Genomic DNA, 22,597 nt, shown 5'->3' with positions numbered 1-22,597 from the left:
AACCGCAACCTCCTGGTGGCTGTTGCCGGGCAACGTCACGAGGTGTTGGGTTAGAACACTTCACCACACACCGTCCTACCGGTTTAGATCACTGTGCAGATCTCTTCTCACATATAGAAGTTCACTGTCTACCTATCCACATAGAACCCTATCGTTCCGCAGCATCCCCGACATAAAAACCCAATGGCGCGCACCATCGTCATGTTTCCCTCTTCACAAGGGTTTTCGCCAAAAAGACTTGACCTCTGCCTGTTGTCTTTGTCTTAGTTAGGGGCGAGCAAACTGAAAACCGAGAGAAAACGCCAAAACAGGCAGTCTCGCAGCTTATGGTGTCATCGTGGTTGTTTGTCACAACCGGCATATCCGGCTACAAACGCGTATGAAGTCACTGTCGTCAAGAGGACTGAGCTAAGCCATCGCCCACCACTCCACACCAAGTGTCGGGGCGACCCGTGTAGAAAATGTAGAGAGCTGCCTTGCTGCCATCATCATTCCGCAGCTACTTCCTCAACATCACGCCAACCGTCGGCGCGGACGCGTAGAACACTTCCCCATACACCGTCCTACTGATCTGGATTTCATGTGCACATCTCTTCTCATACATAGAACTTCACTGTCCATCGGCAGCCGGTGCGAAGCTCGGCTGGTTCTTTTAAAATGTTGATTCCTTCTGTTGTTTCGATAAAAGAAAAACGAAACGGGGTCAAGTCGAAGCGCCGACTCTATCCCCAGAAATCTTCTTGACACCTGAAGAAAAACACGAATTAGAAAACTGCATCACGCGTTTCAAATCTATGCTACTCTCAAACATCATCCTCTATCAAAGGATGCTTCATAGAAAAGGGATGTTTTGCCGGCATGTCACCGTCTAGCAAAAACGCTGTAACCAGTTCTGCGAGCTGTGAAAACGATGACAAAACAACATTCCCTTCGGAATGCCTGCCACCATACCAATACAAAAAGGACGATACGTCTTCGTCCGTTATCAGCAGCCAGACACACTGCACTCTCGCCTTCGCCCCCCCCCCTATACATATTCACCTCGCGCCCCAGAGGAAAACATATCAGGGTGCTGTTGTTGAACTGCGTACCACTTACCTAAACCTCACTAACGGAAGGTAGAGACCGCAGCTCACCCTTGTTCTGCGAAAAAGAAGTGAACTTCTACAGCAATCCTTGCTGGACACGTACTTACCTTATACCCCGTTCCGTCACTCCACTGACACGCCTCTCTCTGTACATACGGAAGGGGAGACGAGCGTAATGCCAAGCAAAGAAAAAAAAGACTGTTCACTTGAGAATAGATACAACTTACTTCTGCTTCTTTTCTATTGTGTTATGAATGTAGCAGGTGCATGTGGTCACCAACCAACGGGAAATTGACTAGGAATAGATGATTGCTGGGTTACAGGAACCTCTGATGAGCGCGACACGAACGTATGTCCGTGGTTGTTATACCCACCGTACCAAGAGTGGGTACCTCCAGCATACATAGGGTCAAAATAAGGTTGAATCTGACTGTGATGAGCCCTCTCACTCTCCTTTGAGACGCCGTAATAACCGGGACGACGACTTGCGTACCATCTGGAGTGTTCGTATTGAGGGGGCGAATACGAAGAAACCATGTGACACGGAGGATACGCTGAATGGCAAGTTGTGGAAGGGACATTCTGAGCCACATTATGGACTGAAGAGAATGGAGTGCCACCACGGGAACTTGCATATATGTTCCCGTCACACGAAAAGGATGACGATGAATAAGGATGACAATACTGTGGACCTGTTGAAGCGCGGTCCGGCCAGCAGACTGCGCTGCCCGATGTATCAGGACGAACACTACCTCCACCTGTTGCTAGTGTGGTGGTAGTATCCACAAAGGGTTGTGAATGTGTGAAGTTGTGAACACTATTTGTGAAATCATATCTCTCCTGGGCTACGCTCACATCTGGAGACAGTCCTGGAGACTCACATTCGAGGTCTGTCTCGGGCTCTCCCTTCGTTTTTGCCTCAACACCTTCGGGGGGATAGTACGAATGGGATGGGGGTGGACAGTAGGGAGCCGAAGAACAAGGAGGCACACTCATGCTGGAGGGCCCACCGGGGGGGCACGAAGCGGAAGATGTATGACGTGCTGTATATACACCTGCCCCGTGAGAACGAGGAAACTGAGATGGTGTATGACTCGCATCTCCATACGAAGAAAAATAGTAGGAACGCACTGGATCTCGACACTCTGACTCATATGCCTGGAGAGCCGGCTCATGAGAATCTACTTCCCCCCCCACATGTGAAAACCTATACCGTGTACCATGCTGATGGAGGTTCGCTGAAGCGTTCCTAAACAATCTCCTCTCATTCATCGGCTGTGCTGTCACGTATGACGGTACACCTGATGAAACATTCTGCTGCTGATGCTGTTCTCCCCTTCCCTGTTGTTGTTGTCGTCCTCTCTCACTTGACTGACGGAGAGAAGGATGGTGGTGGGGGTGGTGCATATACGGCTGTAGAGACCCTTGGGAATACGCTAGGTGTTGATGCGTATATTGTGACATCGCTCCCTCCCCCGCTGATTCGAGAGCGGAGCGTTCTTCTACCAAAGGCGCAGAAGATTGCGTATCCGGTTTCCGAAGTTCTCCTACTCCTACCCCTTCAGAGGCAGTGCACATCTCTCCCTCACCAAGCTGCTGCTGAGACTCAGAAAACTGATACGCCTCCCCCCCGCCTTCTTCTTGTTCTATAGAAGGCCATTCTGTTGTTGATACACCCGGTGTCTCTACGACTGCGTCCCTACTGCACCCGTTGTTGTTTTCCAGCAGAATCACTGTACCCGCTTCTTCCCCCTGTTCTCCCCCTGGAAGTGGTAATCCGTCTTCTTTGATCCCTTCTTCTTGAGGGGTTGCTTCTTCTACCATTGTATTTGCTCCATTCAAGACTTCCGTCCTTTCCTGGCTCTTCCCCTCCACGGACCGGTCTTCTTTCTCTCCGTAGACACCGTCTTGAGGCGCGGTGTGAACCTCGTCATGAGAAGGGGGGCAAGGTCGATATGGCTTTTCCATGCTAGGCATATCGACACCCTCCCGAGGAAAACTCACGGAAGAAGGTGTGTGTTGTGGGACGCTGAACTGCTGGTGATAACGATAATGCATATAGTCGGGAGAGAAGGGAGAAGGATGATAGTTGCCACCAGTTGACTGAGGCAGGTAAGGGGGACCATAGAAATGCGAGATAGATTGGGACTGCAGATGTGGACTCCAACTGTAAGATGCTCCTGCCATCCCTCCTTGATGCATATTGACGAGAGGATGATCTGGGACAAAGCCACAATCCCCTTGTTCGGGATAGATGACTTCATTTGGTGGTGGCCCCATCGAGCCTGCTCTGCTGAGGAACGGTGGGTTGCTCTGACCACAGTACCGACTATCTTCCTCTTCTGTGCACCCACTGTCAGAGCTACTATCTTTGCTCCTCCGTTTTCTTGTAAGAGAAGCTTCATACGTATAGCCCATGTGTCCTCTGTTGTGAGGATCGTAAGAACCCGAGAGAAACCTTGGATGATGGTGATGATAAGAAGCAAATGTCCGAGGGACTGTCTCACGATCATCTCCCATTCTTAACCTCTTCCTGGGAGGGGACATAGGGCTTTGGTATCTCGTCACTTCTGCTTCAATAGCCCGTAAAGCATCTCCTTCTCCCTCATCGTCTGACGCGTCTGGAGAAGGTAGCACGGAGAGAACTTCCTGCTCGGCTAAGATACAGAAACCACACCAACACACCAACACCCTCATTAAGAGCACCTGTAAACATACAGATAGGTATAGTACGCGGGGCCATACAACATGCATGTAGCAGAATAGGCAGAAATACACTACAAACATGTATACCATCCGTTCAACGGGGACAGTCAAACACGAGACCTCAAAGCAACCCACTGTCAACAAAGAGAATGTGATGTGCTACTCTTACTACTGCCTTTCTCCGAGGAGACATTCCACCTATACACAGATATCCATACATGGACCGACGGCCGTCTTATCCATCTCTACTCCCCCCGTACATAATAAGCGAATCAGACTGCACCCGGTGATCCGTAAGTGACTAACAAGACTCTAGAACCAAGACAGACTCCCCCTTCCTTCACTATCACACAGCATCTTTCTTCTCTTATGCAACAGCAATACCGCGCTAAGACAACCTTCATCGAGCCCGTGCGTGCATCATCCCACCGTTTCCTTTTCTCGTCTTGTTCTTCTTCTTCACTCACCTTGAAGCTCACGCTGGAGTTCGGCAGGAGATAGATTTGACCGCCAGAGCTCGATCTTCCCAACAGCACAGAATCTCGCCTTTCCAAAGCCATGCTTTTTAACTAGGAATCTCCGGAATTCTTTCCCTAGAGACGCGGTCCAGGCGAAGTGCTCGATCTCAAAGCGAACTCCATGGACATAAGGAAACTCCATGGCTTTCTTACTTAGCCGAGCTACACGTGTAGCTGTAACTTCCTAGGAACAAACAAGATGAGGATAGATCCAAAACTCCCAAGTGCCAAACAGTCATATCACGGGTCGCTCGCTTGTGCCGGGGAGATTACGGAGTCCAGAGCGGGATGTACACACTCATACACACGAAACAACAGATTGTCGATACCCTATGTAGACACTTTCAGAAAGCAGCAAGATGGAGATGGATAGAGAGACATGCCGAAACTGAAGGTAAGACGGACCAAGGCGCTATTCTATCTATTCGTATGAACAAAGCTTATATTCAACCCGACACTCTGTAGAACGACACGTGAAAAAGCTAAGAGATCAACAACGACGTCAGGCCCACGTAGTCAACCCGAAAAAGCAACAGGATCTGCTATTTTCTCCCAAGAGCACTCTTCTATTCCTGACTCTAGACGACATCTCCATATACACACATAGGTACACACCCACCCAAACAGTTGTCCGCCAGACCAGCAGTAGCTCTACTCATGTCTATCTAAACCTTCTACGGGATTTCTCGCTATGTTTCCACACAAACGTACGCAATCGAAAAGCGATGTCTTCATAACCTTCATCTTCGAACACTAGAAAAGAACCCGGGCGAGAGAAAGATATTTCAGAGGTTCTAGTTGACTTACCGTCTTCCCGGAAGACGGATCCTTCCTTGGTGGTGGAGGGAACCGCCTCGACCCTTGTGCAGGAGTTGCGAGATTAAACCGTCCACCTGGTTTGCCTTCAAGGCCTATGGTGACGAAAGGAACAGGAGGTAATGGGACGAGCGGCTTGCCTTTACTTTTCCCTTTACTTCTCTTCTTAGTCGCTTCTCGTCTTTGCTGATTCATTATCATGGTCAACTCATCTTCTTGAAAGGACGTACATCCACTCGCACGACTCGAGCAGCCCAACCTGGGACCATTCCTTGGAATAATTTCATCTCTCCCTTCGTCTTCCTCTTCGAGGTAATCTCTTCCATCATGAGAAGCAGGAAGGGTCGCCTCAACGTGACCTGCCACCGGGGGTGGATAGGATGATGGCGTCGACGATGGATAAGCACCTTCATCTCTCATGCAGGGAGGATGAGCGTCAGATGAAGCCGGCCGTACATATGGTACTGCTGAAGTCATACCCATAGAATGAGAAGAAGAGGAATGAGGATGAGAAGAAGAATGATAATGAAGAGAAGCGTGAGACGAAGAAAAAGAATGATGATGAATGGACGGATGAGGGGGAACCCCCGCTGGAAACCTTGAATGTCCAACTCCGTTATCGACAGGAGTCGAAGAAGATGATCGAGTCCACACGAAGGGCGAGGGTGTCCCTCCTGTTAGATGATGGTCTCTCGAGACTGGAGTAGTCGTAGTAGTAGTAGGAGTGGCAGTCGTGGAGACGTAGGAGTTTTTATCTCCGGAATAGTAATGAGTAGGGTAATACCACCCAGCTGGGGTTGGTGCGACTGTAGTGGTACTCGTAGCAGTAGGCACCACGGGTGAGAAGGACGACGAAGTCGGGGGTACATACCCTCCACTCCACTGAGAAGAAACTGCTGGAAAGAAACCTTCGACCGATTCGGCGTCTTCTCCTTGATCCGTTGAAGGTACGAAGACTCCGCAGTCACCTCTTCTTGTCACAGTACAAGCCTTGTCGTAACCTCCCCCCGTCGCACTTTCAGAATCTCGGAGATCTCCCACTGTATATGGATGATGTAGGGGATGATGTTGAGGTGTTAAGTGTGTAGAAGTGTCATCTCTAAAGGCCGGTCGTTCCATCGGCTTCTTCATCTTTTCTTCTTCTTCCCTCTGTTGTTCTAGCGTCTGTTCGACTCCGAAGTTTGTCGTACATTCAGTTCGTGACGTTTCCTCTGATCTTTGTATGATTCCCCCAAGATCTTCCCTCACTTCTCTAGACGCAGTGGTGGCGATCTGACCAGGTGAGTCTTCTGTACTTTCCTGCGGGCCGTGTCCCTCTCCGCCACTCTGGCCTTTGTCTTCAGTAACCGTAGAGCCCACGTGAATGAGCGCTGTTGCCGGGAAATCTCTCGTTCCTACTTGCCGATCCTCCTCACGTGAGTCAGAATCGATAGAAGACGCAAGAGGTTTCGTATCCTCTCCCTTTCCTTCTTTTGTCTGAGAGAAAGAAAAACCTACATCATCTTTCTCCTGAGAAGAAGAGAACGATGCTTCTCCGTTCATACCTTGAATAGGCGGAGGACGTACTGTAGTCAGTGATGACTCTGCCTCTCCGACTGTATATACAACGTCCGTTCGTCCTGGAGAAAGACAGGATGAGGGAGAATGCCGCGCGAGCTGTGATAAGATACCGCCCTCTTCAATGCGTTTCTCGCCTTTTTCGCCTGACGTAGTAAGATGACCTTCACCACTGGCTTCAATAGGTGTACAAGGAGGAGGGAGAGGCGAACAAAGTAACGAAGAAGGGAGATACTCAGCAGACGAAGGGAGACCTGGGGGAGAAAGAGGGGGTGTGGAAGATGGAGAGAAAGCAGAAGAAGGAGGAGAAGATGGAGATGCTGTGACAACCATTAACACGTTATCATCACTCTTTCGTGGCTGTGGTTGTTCATCTGCTAGAGAACCTTCTGTATCTGAGGCACATTCGACTCCTTTCTCTTCCTGTTGTTCTCCACTCCTTCCACTTTGATGGCCTCCAGATGAAGAAGGGGGAACACTCTCATTTGCTCTAGGTGTACAGACAGCTGAAGACGACGGAGTAAGTATGATTGTAGGCAACGGTCTTTCAGTTTCCTTGCTCTCTCCCATTCCCTTTCTTGACTTATCGCTACAGCTTTTCTCGTTCTCTTCCTTGCACGAGGCTTGTGCATTCGTTGCTGGTGGAAGAGCAAAGGGAGAAGACGAGGGTTTAAGAGAATGAGAAGAAGGCGGTACAGAATCACTTCCTTCCTCATCCTCATCGCTCACAAAACTTCCCTTCCTCTTCCCTTCAGCCCTCCTCTCCTCTCCTATCAGATTTCTCGAGCTGGATAAGAGACTACACGATGTGGACGGACTGTTCGCATTAGCGTTCATCAAGTGACTATGGTCGTCCTCCCACGCTGTATATACACCCGAAGGAGGTGACAAAAAACATGACGAAGTAGAAGACAAAGAAGGTAAACAACCCCCTGCTAAGACAGAATGACTGTTGGCCATTGCTGCTGAAGAAGATGGTCCCGTAATACTAGTACTACTACTACTACCACCTGGTCCTCCTCTTCTACCTTCAGATTCTGCTAAATGACCTTGTGTGCCGTCGCGGACATCTTTCTGACAATGATCAACGAGAACAGAATGTTTGCGAGACATGGAGCTCTGATGAAGGTGTAACAGAGAGGACCTATGGTCACGCTGTTCCCCTTCGGGAGAGAGAAAGTTGCTGGAGGAAGAAGAAAGACATGACGGGAGAACAATGAGAGGTGACTTGGCTCCATTCAAGTCTACACTCCCAACTACTTGTCGCTCTTGTTTCCTAGACCCCGAGTTCATCGAGACAGCACCAGCGTCCCTTTCCTCGTCCTCTCTCCCTCGGCCTGAGAGAGCCAACCCTGAGGTGTCGGACGAAGAACTCTTTCTATTCTCTATTTTCATTGACGAATTTCCTTCTTCAGTCAAGTCACTACGATCACAACCACCACGATCCTTCCCACCACTATCACTTGATTTACGTGATAGAGATGTATATACAGCGGAAGAATCGCCACCCATGTGCCGCTGATGATTCATAGAAGAAGACGAGGAGGATAACGATGATGTGTGGGGTTGCTGATAGTCAACCCGATGTTTCTGTTTGAGGAAATGAAGTTGTAGGAGAACAGAATGGAGATAGGAGGGATCATAAGAAGATAAGGTGACATCTGTAGGGTCAGAACTCAGGAAAGGGAGAAGAAGAAGAGCATAGTCTGAGAGTTCATCAAGACGACAATTCCGAAGCACCTGCGTGTGATAGGCAGTCTCTTCTTCGATCGATTCAACCCCACAAAGATGGGGAGACGACGACACAGAAGAACAACAATATGACGGGTCATCTGCAATAGAAGAAGAAGGACAAGCTGTTGAGAAAGATGAAGAAACGGACATGCCCGAATATCGTTTACCCCGACCTTCCTCAAGATATACTCCTCCTCCTCCTCTTAGAAGAGAGAACTCTGAGAGATTCTTATTCTCCGATGAGGTGTTACCACCCTCATTCGCACCTTGTAAAAGACTGTCATCAACATCTCCCTCTCTACTCTCCCCCTTTGCTGTAGGTGTATGTACACCTGTTGAACTGAGATCTAAACATTTCGCCATCCTCTCGATATGTTGTTCACTTTGGTGACTTTGCCCTTTCATTTCACCGTTCTCAAAGACTGTGATGACATCCTTCTTTAGCACCTCATGTCTTGCGTGATCGCATAATAGTACTCCTTCTCCACCCCCGCAATCGATACTCCTTTCAGCTGTGTCTACACCCGATGAAACTGCTCTTCCTTCTTCCCCCCTCAACACCAAATCGACAACACCTTTTCTTCCACTCTCCTCTCGGCTATCTTCAGATTCACCCGCATTTCTCACAGCCTGGGGCTCCGTCTCACCACCACAACCCCTGACTGTGTCACCGAGAGCATGCACTTTCTGAACTCGTCCATTACTCGAAGCCAATCTCTCTTTCGAGTCGTCATCCTTCTCTACAGCTATTTTCTTTCTCTCCTCACTGCCCTCTCTCTGAGGCAGTCTCCTTTCACCTTCTTTTATGGTTGGAGGTATCTCGATTTCGCCATAAGATGATGCCTCGCCCTTCTTGTTTTCTCCTTTCATCGTCTCTTCCCTATCTCCCTCACTCCTCTTCTGCTGCTGCGTTGAATCGCCTTGATCATCAGAAAGAGAGCAACTTCTCTCTCCACCGGTTTGGTACCCTTGCTCTTGTACCTTACACAAGGCGACCGCAGGAGGGAGAGAAGACATGGCACCTGGTGATGCTTCACCCTTGTTGCAAAAAACCCGGAGCTGTGTCTCAGACAGTCCCTTCACATCTATCTCTTCTTTTCTCTTCTCATTGCTCTCTCCCGTAATCCAACAGGGACGAAGGAGCAGCTCTGTATTGCTATCGTCACCGACACTCATCGTCCTCACCTGACGATGAAAACCTTCCTCTATCCCTCCCTCAGCCTTTCCATCAAAGGAAAGTCTCTTCTTCCCTTTCTGTACAGAAGAGAATGCGCCGCCGATGTGACGATCTCTCTCTCTCCCTGAGTCTTCGCCAGAGCTATCTGTAACATTATCTTTTCCTTGTTCTTCATCCATACCCGCAACAGTGCTTCTTTCTGAACCATGAAGAACGAACGACCCTCTCCTTCCTACTATCCCCTCTTCCTTCGTCGTCTCTCTCTCTCCTCGCTCGTAATCCATCATCTGACCTCCTGCACCTCTGTCTCTTCCTGGACGATCATCACCCCGCAACTCCCCTGAACTCTTCCCCACGGTCTTCACTCCCGCCCCTCCTCCTCCTGCTACTGCACTGTCGCTACGGGCTGCAAAGACACCCCGTCCCGCACGCGCAGCGGCTAAGATAATTCCCTTTACGAGCACTTGTAGATGTTCTCGAAAACCTTCACTAATAGCCAGGACACTCGAGACAGGAAGAGGAAGAGATAATCGTGTACCACCCTTTTCTTCCCTCTCTTCCTCATGCCCCGAACTCGACAGTTTCTCTCCAAGACGATCTAACAGGCGACCATACTGATCAAGAGATTTCTCTCTGTTGACTCCTACCACAGACTCACTAGAGTTATGTGAAGCGGAAGAGGTGGGGAGTGTGTAAGAACAGTGTCTACTGTGTGAATCCATGGATATAGGAGAATCACTTAAGAGTTCACCCCCAGAACCAACCACACTCCTTCTTCTCTCCCCTTCCAAGGAAATCTCCCCCACTCTAGATGATGTAGAAGCCAAAGACTTCGTAAAGGCAACCCCATCCTTATCATTATTGTCATTATGAACTGCGCTGTTGTCTACTGTGTTCATGTGCCCTTCCTCTCTTCCTACCGCATTCCTCTCTTGAGTCCCGTTGTGCGAATCATTACTGATCGATGTGCTAGGAGAAACAAGAGACGTAGACGTAGGAGGAAAGATCATCGTCACGGATGTCGTGCTTGGGATATCTGACGCTCCGTTGCGGTGATCAGACGGCAGTTGAGGAAGAGTAGGAAGACGAGGAAGATCCGAGCCTCCTCTATTGGAGTGGAGAGTCGAAGTGTGTCCCTCTTCATCCTTTCTCTGATAGAGAGACAACGTCTTTGCCACTGCACTCGCATAAGCAGATGTAAATAAAACCATTCTAGTGTTCTCCTCGTGACTTCTCTGGTTGAATTGGATCATTTCCTCACGTGTGATTCCTGCGCTTAGAAACCCTTCATCACAACTAAAGGTCGGAAAAACGCCAGACTTATGTGAGGAAAAGGGATTGGATGAGGGAGTAGGGGTTGAGTTCGAATCTTTCCCCGAAGTGATTGGAGATAATGTAGATACATCAGAGAAGCCATTGAGAGGTGTACGTGGAGTAGGTGCGTGAGAAAGATGATGAATATGATGAGGGGTTCCACTTTGGTAACCAGGAAGTCCGGTCATCGATAAAGAGAAAGAAGTACGCGATTCACTAGTCGGAAGACTCGTTGGAGGAAGAGATGAAATATCGCGCTGTCTTTCTCCTTCTTCATTTTCATCTCGAATCTGATCTGGGTATGTCGTTATCATATCATGATGTCTCGTCATAGAACAAAAGCTTTCTTCCCTCCTCCTCACAACTTCCTCTGTATAACGGATGGCTTGACTTATAGGATAGTAATGATGATGAGAAGTACGTGGCGATGGTGAAATAGAAGAAGATGAAGAAGATGAACTCGCCAGAACATCGAGTTCGCTTACAACTGTCCCAGGCGTTCTTGCCCTACAAGAGGTAGACGGACCATCAGCAAGAGACGATGTTGTTATGACTACAGGATAACTCACGTCTCCTTCATCGCCTACACCATCAGCATCGATATCTCCTTCTCCTTCTCTAGATCTCCTATCAACTTCTCCTTCTTCTCTCTCGACCACTGCGTCTATATCAGATGGATGTACAGAAGACTCAATATTTGCGTCTTCTTGATGATGAGCTGCGGCAGGTAGAAAGTCATCGAGGTATCTTTCACTCTCTCCCTCTCCTGCTAGGGCCGAATGTGGTTTTTCTTCGTCATCTTCATCTTCTACTTCTTCACGCGGTTCATCTAATACAGTTGAAGACATCCATAGACCCGATTGTGGCGACGGTAAAAACAATCGCGGACTCTCGGGTACGCAGTCGTCATCTTGATCATCATGTCCTCCTCCTCCTCTATTTAGCTGTCCAGAATGATGTCTTTCATTCTTCTCAACCTCCCCGCCCTTAGTATTTTCTTCTGAAAGAGATAATGAGGATGCGAAGGAGGAAGTATCTCTCGCAGCCCCTCCTTCGCCCTCGCTCTTCCTTTCCCTCCCGGAAGAATCGAATGGAGACGGAGACGGCATAGGAGACGTAGCTGTAGTCGCAGTAGACGACGACTGACTTTCAGGCGACACTGAAAGCCTGCCAGTCGAGGTTGTATCTCTTTCCTTAGACATCATCATCAAGCGTGAAGAGGAATCATTCCTTTAACAGAACCTACAACAAGGCACTGTTAAAGGAGAAAGACAAAGAGACTATCACCACCGCGGGTGTTCAAAGGACAGAGCGGGTCTTCTCTTCAAATCTCTCGAAGGAAAAAAAAAAAAAAATCCACCTATACCCACCCACCCAAGGTGGTGTCTCTCCTTCTTCTTCTTCGCTACGGTGTACAGGCACACATGGAAGGAAGCGGGAGAAAAGACGAGGAGAGAGGCTGAAGGATAGAGAGAAAGGCGGAAGGAGAAAGAAAGATCTTCTTGCAAGAGGATAAGAATGACCAGACGACCCTAATGGTATACCCATGGCAACATCTATCGATGGTGGTTTGAGAAACAAGGTAGACCCATCGTCCGCCTTCACCCGCTTTTACGCCTTCGAAGGAATCTAACAGAGAAGATGAAAGAATCTCTTCAGTGTCTTTCCATCTCCAAGTGCTCGCCAGTGTGGTCATCCCCCCCCGAAACCTCTCCCCCTCAGCGAGCCACTCGCTGTTTATGAGGCTGCTGGACCACCGTTGAGAGACAGGGAAACAAGATACACGAAAGAAGAAAAGGAGAGAAGAAGAATGAATCGTTCCTTTGTTTTGACAAGTAGAAAAGAAGACCGAAGAAAAGAAGGCGGGATACAAACAAGTTCCTATGGAATCTCTTCGGATGATGAGCTTATCTCCTTCTTTGTCTTTGTGTTCCCGAGCCAAAGAAAATGACGATACAGTTAGGAAAAGGCCATATGAAAACCTGAAATGAAAGAGGGATGTACGAAAGACTATGGATGAAAGATGTACGAAAAAACCGAACACTGCAAAGAAAAAGAGATCGCGAATGAATCGTCTCTTGTCTTTCTTTTCGAAGAGTAGACAGAAACAGAACGAGTTAGCCGATCCTAGCAAGAAACAATCCTTCTATCTGTTAGATGCCTCTACCCCCCCATCCACATGTCTTTTCACAACCCGAAGGTCGACACAACAGGAAAAAGCACTGCTTTCGTTTCATTCGAGAATCGACGAAGACAGGGAAGACGCTGACTGATGATCTACTTCTCTCTCTTGACCAACGTTAACTTGTTTCTTCACATGGAGTGAGGGTACGTACATACACAGACAGACGTATACACTCCTTCTATCTATCACACGATTTGAGGGATGAGGGAAGACGACGCACAATGATGAGAGCTACTTGCTATAGGAATAGTAAGTAAGAGTCTGGCCATTCCGTCTATACACTTCTTTGTTCGAAACCACCTTTCTTGGATTGTTCTTACGAGACTAGTGCGTCAAAAGGGTGCCTACACGAGAAATTCTCTTTAAGCGGAACGACACCCTTCTCATAGAGCTTTCTAAAAACATTTCCTCTCGCTCTCTTTGGAGCAGATAGGTAGTACAACGACACTTGACGCCTTATTGAGGTGAATCACAAAAAGGTCTTTACTTTCTTAAGGAAAACGACTTCTTTCTGCCATTCTTCTTTTTTCTTTTGCTTCAAAAACAAAAAGACAGAGGCGGAGACAGAATGGGAAGATCCGTCCTCCTTCTCTCCTTGTTACCGCCCACCCACCCGTTGTTCTTCTTGATCCACATACGAATAGAACGCAAGACTTCCAATCCACTCGGGTGGATACTACCTCCTACCCTTCCAAGCCTAGCAGGAGAAACAAAGCAAAAGAAAGATTAGGGACGCTTTTTCTACGTGCCTTCTCTTCTTCTTCTATCGCATACGGAAGTCATTCACTATGAGACGAAAAAACTCCCCTAACCAGGCTTCTACCCATGAGATGGGGCTCTGCCGCAATCTGCTTTTCCTCAAGTGGCGGTAGTGTTTCACACAACAGAAAAGACTTCCTCCAGTCTTCAACCGTCATCATTACCCTCGCTGATCAACAGCGATATTCTCTCTCTATCTTCCTGAGGAGACTTGTTCCATCGAAAAAAAGGACCTCAGGGCAAGAAGAAAAAAAGAAGACGCCGCTAGATCGATCGCGCGCCGTGCACCCTGGATGGGAAAAAAGAAAAGATGCTACGACTAGGTTAAGCCACTACCACGGCTTTGCCTTATGTTATGGACCAAGGGAGTGAAACAAAAAGAAAACTTCAAGAAGAGCAATAAATGACAAATCCAGAACATTCATTCTCTCCTTTCGCGTTGATTCTACACCATCCTCATCATGAAAACAAACAGACAGACCCCTACAAGTGAGAGAAACTCCTTTTCCCGTGTGTAGAGACGATTGTTTTTGCTTCCAACAAACTTTCACGAACTCGAATTATCGCCAGGCGCTTGTCGGGTCGATGCGCATTCTCGTTCTGAGAGAATCGATGGTCGAGCCCCCTCCTCGTCTTTTTCCTCCTTTCGGTTCTCCCCCTTAGAGCCCGGGCGCGCCAGCAATTGGGCAAGCCAGCAGTCTAGATTGAGGGGGAAAGCAGCAGCAGCAGCATGAGTCGCGCGAGCTCAGATGTTTTTTCTTTCTTCTTTAAAGCAGGAGGATGGGCGGACACCCACCCTTTCTTTTCTTTTTGTCAAGCGAACGCAATGACAAAAGGAAGTGTCTGGAGGCCAACTCAATAATAACAGATAATAAAAGAGACCCACTAAGGTTTTTGAATTACTGAGATTCCCAAAGCCTCCGGATCAATAGATTTCCATACGATAGATAAAGAAGCAAAAGACGAATCACTTGACGGCAGATGAGGGAGAATGAACAGTCTTTCACTACAATCATCCACGCGCCCCAGCTGGGATGACCGTCATGAGAGAGGCGGTCTAGGTTCCAACCGAAACGGTAGCTACTGAAAAGGGACGGGAAGAGGGAAACGTCGGCCCATGGTGTATGTTTGCTTGTTTCAAATGTCTTAGAGGAAAGAAAAAATACCGCAAAGTTAGGAGCAATCAAACTATTCACTATGATGCTTGACTCCGTGGATGACAAGGCGGATGTTTTCAAATGACGGGGAGCCGCGAATCCCCCGATACTACGGAAGACCGACAATGGGAAAACACCAAGAGATAAAATCTCTTCTACTGTGCTTTCAAAGCCAAGGAAATCTCACCAAAGGTGACAGCAGGAATCCAGCTCAACGGCCTCCCCCGTGAAGAAGGCGGAAGGGGCCGTACGACAGGGCACTCCCATCTGCCCCGGGAAAAGAAACATCTTATGCAGATGACAGTGGCGAAAAGAAACGACAGAAAAGAAAAAGAGCAACACGAGGAAAGTGCGCAACCCGTGAAAAGGAAGCAAGGATACTCCGGTGCTCAGACAGTGCCAGACGAAAACCCTATTCCTTCCTCCTCGGAGCACGAAACAGGAAGGAAGTTGTCTCACGGAAAGTTAGGACTTGATTTCCGGCAGACACCCTAAGGATCGTTCACCGTCTTTCTTTCCTCGGTATCCGTCTTCGCTGGTAAAACTCCGCTTTGGGAGTTGCGGTCTCCAGAGCCCAGGTATACCCCGAGAAACACAACAAAAAATCTTCCCTCGGTGAATTGATCCCTGCCTGCCACCCACCCCCCCCTAGGTTACTTGGAATCGATTGAGACATTTGAAAGCATGAGTGATGTGTGCGCGCCTGCCTGCCCGGTGAACGAGAGCAGCAATTGTTGCACCAGTGAAGGGCTCCTAAGTAGCTGATGGAAGGAAGAAGGGAGAACCACAGCTTCTAGTTACAAAAGGGAACTCCAACTATACCCTTCGGCGAGGTTCAGGTAATTCGAACCGTGTCCCCTGTGTGCTCAAATGGATGCGAGTACACGCAGCAGGTTACCGAAGTCACTACGGAGACTGAGCAGCCCCACCACCGACCGCGGTTGTTGTAACCCGGAAAGCATTTGCATCGACAGAAAGTTGATGGACGCTGTCCCACGATTCTCCCTCATCCCCCCCGTCGCTTTCCTGCGGGGTTTCACTGAACAAGCAAGAAAGACCAAGGCGATGTCATCTCCGCCTTGCGACAAAAGTTCGCAAGAGAACATTCAAGAAAAAGGGAGGGGGGAAGCAAGTCTTCGAGAAAAGGCAAGGAAAAGAGCCACAAGAAAAACACTGATAGAACCTTGCCGCCGAATTTAGCGTCCTGGGACGTGTCCCTCTCCGGTGGGGAGGAATTCTTGACTGCGGGCCTCATGTTTCTCTGCTAAACAACCTCGGCGGTTGCTTTGCCTTTGACGCGAAAGAAATCGCGGTAGTATGAGCGTTTCCACCCGCTTCTTCCTTCAGTCGGAGTGCATAGACCTTTCCGGACTGGCTCATCTCTCTGACGGCTTTTCCGGAACCTTGACTGAATTTCAAAAGTATTCCGACCCAGTTCTCGGTGGGTCATTCTCAAATGCCTTGGGAAACGTTCGGTGCATCCATCGTCAGACTGTCATTCTTCTAGCATAGCAAGCAGTTCAGAGAAAAGGGGCGCAAGGGGTCATGCCGTGTCCTCGGGTCCTGGGTAACCGTCCCACAAGAACAGTGCCTGGACTGTAAGCACCTTTGATCGTCTTTTGACAGTGGCCGGATGTCTTGTTCATGATGAGTGTGAACGGGTCGAGAGGAAAGCGCGGACACTTCAGCTTTCTGTGAAAATGGCAGGGTGCCAGTGGGTTTAGAAAACGCAGTATCTTGGTCGCAGAGACGATAGAAGCGACCTTCCCTCTGGGTCTTCGTGGAGGAACAACCTGCCGAGCTTCATTTTGCCCTCGCAGGTGAGTCTTTAGCAACAACCCACCCCCAGCCTTTACTTGCTCCTCAGAGGATGTCTGCAACTAGTGTCCAGCTTGCACTGGCGTGTGATACTCTGGATTCTCATCGAGCACCTCGCACGCAGCTGTTTACTATGGTCCTGAGCAAATCAATGCATACGGACAAAACGGAATTGTGATGGTGTCCCGCGCGCCTTCGTCAGTCGGAGCGAAGATTGCTAGGCGAAATCTTGTTTTGCCGTCGGAAACCTGCCGAGCGTGCGGTTCAACCAACAACCGGTGTCCGCAGAGGGGTTGCTTGGAGCCATGCAGTTAGCGAGGCGCCAGCTGGTACGACTTTTTTCATAGATTGTCGATTGGGGGTGAATGGCGTGGTCTAATATGGAGGCGCCATCTCGGTTATGGTTCCGCTCTTCCGTCTCTACTACGTTGCGACTGCAGCTGGCTCAGCCAGTGAGGTGGCGTATTCACTTAGCAAAATATTAACTTCCTCTGTTTCCCTTCCAATCGGAGAGAGCAATCGTTTTGCTTCGGATCAAAAAAGGTATCGCGCTGTTCTCGACACGGACCCGTTGCTGTGTCGAGACAACGGCAGGCAGGCCGTGTGTGCCCCGCTGGCGGAAGCTTGCGCTCCTCTCTCAAGTTTCGATCGCCTTGCGGACCGCTGACGTCGCCAGTAGAGTCTAAGAACTGGCGCAGGCGTATATAGTGGTTGCGTCAGCAGCGCGGCTCTGCAGTCATATACTCTTCGCTTCCCGCTGTCAGGTCACTCATGACAACACCTTGCTTCTGCTCCGATGGCAGGAGATGAAAGTCAGAGTGGGCTACCACGCAGGGTGGTACCTTCCCAATTCTGTAACGGACTAGATCTCTGTGTCTGCTTCCAGCCACCTTGCGGTAGCCTCGGGAGAGGTTCACTTCCACGGCACGTCGTTGGACACCTGGCCAGATTCCCCAGACTCTCCAAAGTTTGTCTTAACCGAGATGTCCCTGTCTTTCAGCCATTGACGAGCACGCTCTTGTGCTGAAGGGTATTCTTTCTTTCCGTAGAGCACAAATGCACAGTTAAGCGCATGACTTGGAAAGGAGAGCCCGGGTGCCTTCAGTTTATTTGCATTTCTGTAATTGCCCAGTGAGTACTTTATTCCGTTGAGCTGCATAATGACGAAGCGCAAAAGCGCTTGCCCAGGTAGCAGGACAGGTTGTCTCATCCACTCGGAGTCGTGGTGCCCTTCTCAGTACCGACGGTCAGCTTATGGACTGCGCGGACCGCTATGACGAGACAGGACAATCGTTTGCCTTGTGGCTAACCTGGGCTGTTACATGCACAGTATGCGACTTCAAGAGTCTACAAAGAGTAACACTCTCTCGCGTGCTCTTACCTTTTGTCTTTGGAGACGGCTTTAGCCGCGGAGGCACGCCTTTCACCAGCTCCGGAGAATCCGAAAGCATATACCTCTATAACAACGAAACAGAAGGCAGGAGGTTTCCAGACGTTCACACAGCTTCGTAGCTCTCACTCTGGGTCTGCGGGGAGGCCCAACAAGATCTCTCCACAGGGGCCCAAATAGGCTCTTCGCTTCCTGCTGTCCCAGTGTGTTGGCTGGGGAGGGCACGAAGGTGATCTTGCCGACACGGCTTAGAGTACTCGAGGAGGCGGCTTTTTTGCTCGCCTGGAATGGCTTTCAACTTGATGGGAAAAGCTACTTCTTTGGAGTCGTCCGTTGCCGAGTTCCCAGACTAGATCGGAGTCACCACGCCAGAAAAGCCCGAGCGATGCTTCCTTTACGCAGGGGTACGCTGCCAAGACTTCACGGTGCTACTGCACCTGGTATCATCACTCGAGTTCTTGTCACGCTCAACTTCGGCGGATGGCGTACGTTCTTCGTCGCATCGTTTCCAGAGGCTTGTTTATCAAGGAGACAAAAAAAAAACTCCTGCGGGACTACTAGCTACGGCAACATCGTGTACAGAACACTCTGTGGCTGTTCTCATCGCGGCAGGCCGGACCGTGTTTTAGCCTTCTTCCTTACCAGTGCAGCGACTCGGACAGTCCCTTTTCGCCAGCACACGCCGGCCGGCCGTGACGCTAGTGGGAACAACGCGCTTTTCCGTGTCACTTTCGAAGTAACTTTCGTCATTCTGAATTTGTTTTAGGTTTTAGTCAGCCTTCGTTGCGTTCCTGTTTGCGAGCAGTTTACCTTGCGTCCTCTTCTTTTTTTTCACACTTGCCGGTGTGCGGCGCTAGTGGCCAGCGAGTCCACCATTCGTCTCCAGCTTCCCTCTACCAGCTCGCTTTGCTTTTTCGAATCAGCTGTTACAGCTGGTTTCGCTCTTCGTCTGAATAGGACTAGTGAGTGCCCGTTTTTCCTTTCCGGGAATTCCGTAAGTCGCTTTGCACTTGCAGGACTGTTTTTTCCCTTGCCTTTTGAGGGAGATATTCTTGAAGAACGGCGAGTCGCCAGAATGCCGGGTACAAAGAAGCGCGTGGCCGCTCCCGACGCTGTAGCCTCTCCTCCAGCGAAGGTGCAAAAAGTTGAGAAAAATTCTAACGGCGTAGCGTCATCCGAGGTAGGTAGGCCGTTCAAGGAGCACAAACGGTCCCTTCATCGTGGGGGAATCTCCGGAATTCTTCATGTGGCCACCGTGCTCCCTTTTGGCTCTCTGAGACGTTCTACCGGAGTTGCAGAGCTGCAGAGGATAGCAGAGATAGCACAAGTCTTTGTTGAAGCTGTTGAGAAGTCGGCACCATATCAGCCGGGTCTCATCGTATTCTCCGCGAGTCGCTCTCGATGAACGACTGTGGAAACCTTTACCACCTATTTAGTCACCGTGCGCACTGAAACGGAGAAGTGGCGTACATGCACATAAACGTACATTGAGAGATCATCAGTTATTTTAAGCATCGTGGTCCTCCATGCCCGCGAGGTCGTGTTTTCGGACTTGATTTGTACCCGACTGTCTGTTTCTTTTTCTGCTGCTCCTTGTCGAATGGATTCACCGAGTGGAATCCGGTATGTGCTTCCGGTCTGTAGTCCCTTCTTCACTCCCCAACTTAGCTCAGCCAACGCATGTGGCTGCTAGTTGAACCGTGAAGGCTCTTCCTATGTTTCTATGCCCCACTTTGGCCGGGGAGACCGATGCGTTCGGGGGGTGAAGAAGGCTGGACAGTAGTAATGGTTGAAGTGTCACCACTCGGCCTCTATTCACTCTGTGAGAGACCGGTCGCCTCAGCAGTTCCTCTACTCCCCTTTCGTAGTGAAACCTATTTCCTGTGGGACAGGAAAGGATTAAGGCAGAAAGGCGAGATCTGTTACATACAAGAGCGAAGGCGGCAGCCGTAACTCTACTACTCCCTTGCCGTATCCTTCATCGCAGCAGTGGGTGAAGGAGAGCGCGTTCTCAGAAAGTGTATGATTGTCGTGGCCACAAGTGTACATGCACATGAGTTCCTATGACACCACATGGGAGAGGGGTTGCCCCAGAAGTGATCGGCTCCTGAGTGTATAAAAAGATGTGAGAGAGGTACGATAGACTCGTGGTAGTGGTCATCCTCTTCATAGGGAACTAGTTATCGACTCCATCGATAACTTCTTCTTCTCTCTTCTCTCGGATAGTCTTCTGTTGGACGTCCACGCTCTCTTTCTTCTTGTTTCTGTTCATTTCTCCCTTCACCTCTCTCTCTCTGTCTGCCTGTCTGTCTATCAACTCTTTTCTTTCGAACACGACAGGAGAACTCCCTAGAAAGTTTGAGGAAGTTTTCTGTGGTCGTCGCCGACTCCGGAGATTTCGAGACGCTTAAGCAATATGTCCCGCATGATGCTACGACGAATCCTTCTCTTCTCTTTAAGGCCGCTTCTATGCCCCAATATGCTCATCTTGTAGACAAGGCGATCCAAGCGGCAAAAAAGAAAGTTCATCTTCATAAATCTACCGAGGTAGAGCCGATACCAGATCTCTTTTTCCTTCTCTTCTGTATATATAAACTTACATATATATACATATACTCACCCCAAATCACCGTTCTTTCGCCTTTCTGTTTGCTTCTGTAGGGTATAAAGAAGTAGTTGTTATCTCGATTCGCTTCCCTTGGAAGGAGAGATTTGGAGTCGTAGACCATCTTCACTCATCTAGACTCATGTGGTCCTGCCTCATCACATGTAGGAAGTGGATGCATAGTCCTAGACATGGTGTAGTTGCTGAACAAAAGACCGAAGTCTCCCCCATGTATGCATAGAGATATAGATTCCATGCATATCTCGGTGTGTGTCGCCTTCTCTTTTTCTATATACTTCTGAGGAGTAAGATGGATGGTGTCATGTGAGACGGTAGGGTGGGCTTTCCGCTTCATATTCATTCATTGTCCGTTCAGTGGAACCCGTCTAACTTCGAGGTTTCTCTCTTCCTATACATCGTATGTATCTATTTTTCTGACTAAGGATGTCTCACAGACGTACATGGTGTGACTATAGACATGTCTACAAGATTTTTCGCGAAACCTCATACTCAGATGTGATCTCCGTGGCCCATGACTCTCTTTCTTTCTTTCTTTCTCAGAACGAGGAGAAGAAGAAGGAAGAAGAAGAACACCTTATCGAAGAAGTGATTGACCAGCTTTTCGTCCTCTTCGGCATTGAAATCCTTAAGATTGTCCCTGGGGTTGTGAGTACTGAAGTCTCGGCTGCTCTGTCTTTTGACGTCCATGGTAAGCTGGCGAGCCCGCGGTGAAGAAGAAAGAAAGATGAATGAGAGAGGGCTCACGTTCACAAGACGCATTTGCGTAGAAGTCTTCCTTGTTCTTTCTCTTCATCTATTGGTGGTTTTGAGAACTCTTTTTGTCCGTATGAGATGGTTGAGAAGGAGGGGTGACATCTGTATGTACACGGACCGTATGACTCTCGGTGTATGGCCACATGACATATCTATCGTGGAGACAAAGTGCATGCAGAAGTTCACGCTTGCCTCTTCTGGAGTCTGTATAAGAAGATTGTTCCCGTCTTTGTGTATTGTCTTTCTGCCTCCCCTCTCTTCACTCTGCTTGTAGTAACACATGGTATAGTAAGTAGAAGAAGAAAAGATCTTTTTCTCTGGGGTGTTGTATGAGAATGATTGCCTTGTTGCGATCGCAGCGACACATTAGTCGCTTCTTTTCAAACGTGTCTGTTAACTTGACCTACATTTCATCTCCATGTTCCCTCTTTCTTGTTATACTCTGTCGACACGCGATTGCGTAGGACAAGTGTATACATGGATAGATATCCACAGGTACATACTTACGGGTCTATCTACCTGCCTATCTTTAGTTTATCCATATGTGTGTGTGCGGCCGTCTCAGTGAAGTGAAGGCGTTTCCTTTTACATAGGAGAGTGAAGTGCGTTGTGATGATTGGCTTCAGGATCGGTCCAGTCTGCGGGTAATTGCCGTTCTATCACTTCCGGGTCCCTGTAGTAACGTTTGCTGATGCCGTCTGGNNTTCAGGATCGGTGGAGAAGGCGCGTAAGCTGATACGTTTGTATAAGGAGCATGGTATAGAGAAGGAGAGAGTTCTTATCAAGCTTGCCACTACCTGGGAAGGATGTGAAGCGGCGAAGATCCTCGAGAAAGAAGGCATCCACTGTAACATGACCCTTCTCTTCTCTTTTGTTCAGGTACGACACCCACAATATACAGAGAGATACGTATCCCACTCTACACACATACCTATGTCTCTCTCTATAAGATATGGTTATATAGTACATTTACAAATGTCTACTATATCTATCTATCTA

The 22,597-nt window shown here is 48.9% G+C and overlaps 3 protein-coding genes across 3 annotated transcripts; 2 read left to right on the top strand and 1 right to left on the bottom strand.

The window, feature by feature from the left end:
• Nucleotides 1-242: 242 nt before the first annotated feature.
• CSUI_009072 (ap2 domain transcription factor ap2viii-1) lies at nt 243-15,610 on the bottom strand. The gene is made up of 4 exons (XM_068069191.1): nt 14,410-15,610; nt 5,120-13,792; nt 4,262-4,496; nt 243-3,745 (listed from the first exon to the last, which is right to left on the bottom strand). The coding sequence occupies exons 2-4, from the start codon at nt 12,116-12,118 to the stop codon at nt 1,362-1,364; spliced, it is 9,618 nt and encodes a 3,205-aa protein (XP_067918833.1). The 5' UTR covers nt 12,119-13,792; nt 14,410-15,610; the 3' UTR covers nt 243-1,361.
• Nucleotides 15,611-15,839: 229 nt separating this feature from the next.
• On the top strand, nt 15,840-22,477 carry CSUI_009070 (transaldolase; the record flags this gene model as incomplete). The annotated part of the gene is made up of 6 exons (XM_068069189.1): nt 15,840-17,372; nt 17,716-17,796; nt 18,568-19,399; nt 20,560-20,766; nt 21,386-21,533; nt 22,308-22,477. Coding segments are annotated over exons 3-6 (630 nt in total), but the record flags the coding sequence as incomplete, so codon positions are not given.
• On the top strand, nt 17,841-18,567 carry CSUI_009071 (uncharacterized protein). Its single transcript, XM_068069190.1, has one exon. The coding sequence runs from the start codon at nt 18,084-18,086 to the stop codon at nt 18,339-18,341; it is 258 nt and encodes an 85-aa protein (XP_067918832.1). The 5' UTR covers nt 17,841-18,083; the 3' UTR covers nt 18,342-18,567.
• Nucleotides 22,478-22,597: the final 120 nt, after the last annotated feature.

The sequence above is a fragment of the Cystoisospora suis genome (assembly GCF_002600585.1).
Source record: "Cystoisospora suis strain Wien I chromosome Unknown contig_5276, whole genome shotgun sequence".
Taxonomy (NCBI): Eukaryota; Apicomplexa; class Conoidasida; order Eucoccidiorida; family Sarcocystidae; genus Cystoisospora; species Cystoisospora suis.
Note: the sequence above shows the minus strand (reverse complement) of the source record. Positions and strands in the feature narration are given on the sequence as shown.

What these genes read in the sequence shown, in the direction of transcription:
- CSUI_009072 (XM_068069191.1), bottom strand. Translation starts at nt 12,118, where the DNA reads ATGATGATGTCTAAGGAAAGAGATACAACCTCGACTGGCAGGCTTTCA. An exon ending in ATCCGTCTTCCGGGAAGACG is followed by an intron (nt 4,497 to 5,119) that starts GTAAGTCAACTA and finishes GTTTGTTCCTAG; the next exon opens with GAAGTTACAGCTACACGTGT. An exon ending in ACTCCAGCGTGAGCTTCAAG is followed by an intron (nt 3,746 to 4,261) that starts GTGAGTGAAGAA and finishes TCTGTATCTTAG; the next exon opens with CCGAGCAGGAAGTTCTCTCC.
- CSUI_009071 (XM_068069190.1), top strand. Translation starts at nt 18,084, where the DNA reads ATGGACTGCGCGGACCGCTATGACGAGACAGGACAATCGTTTGCCTTG.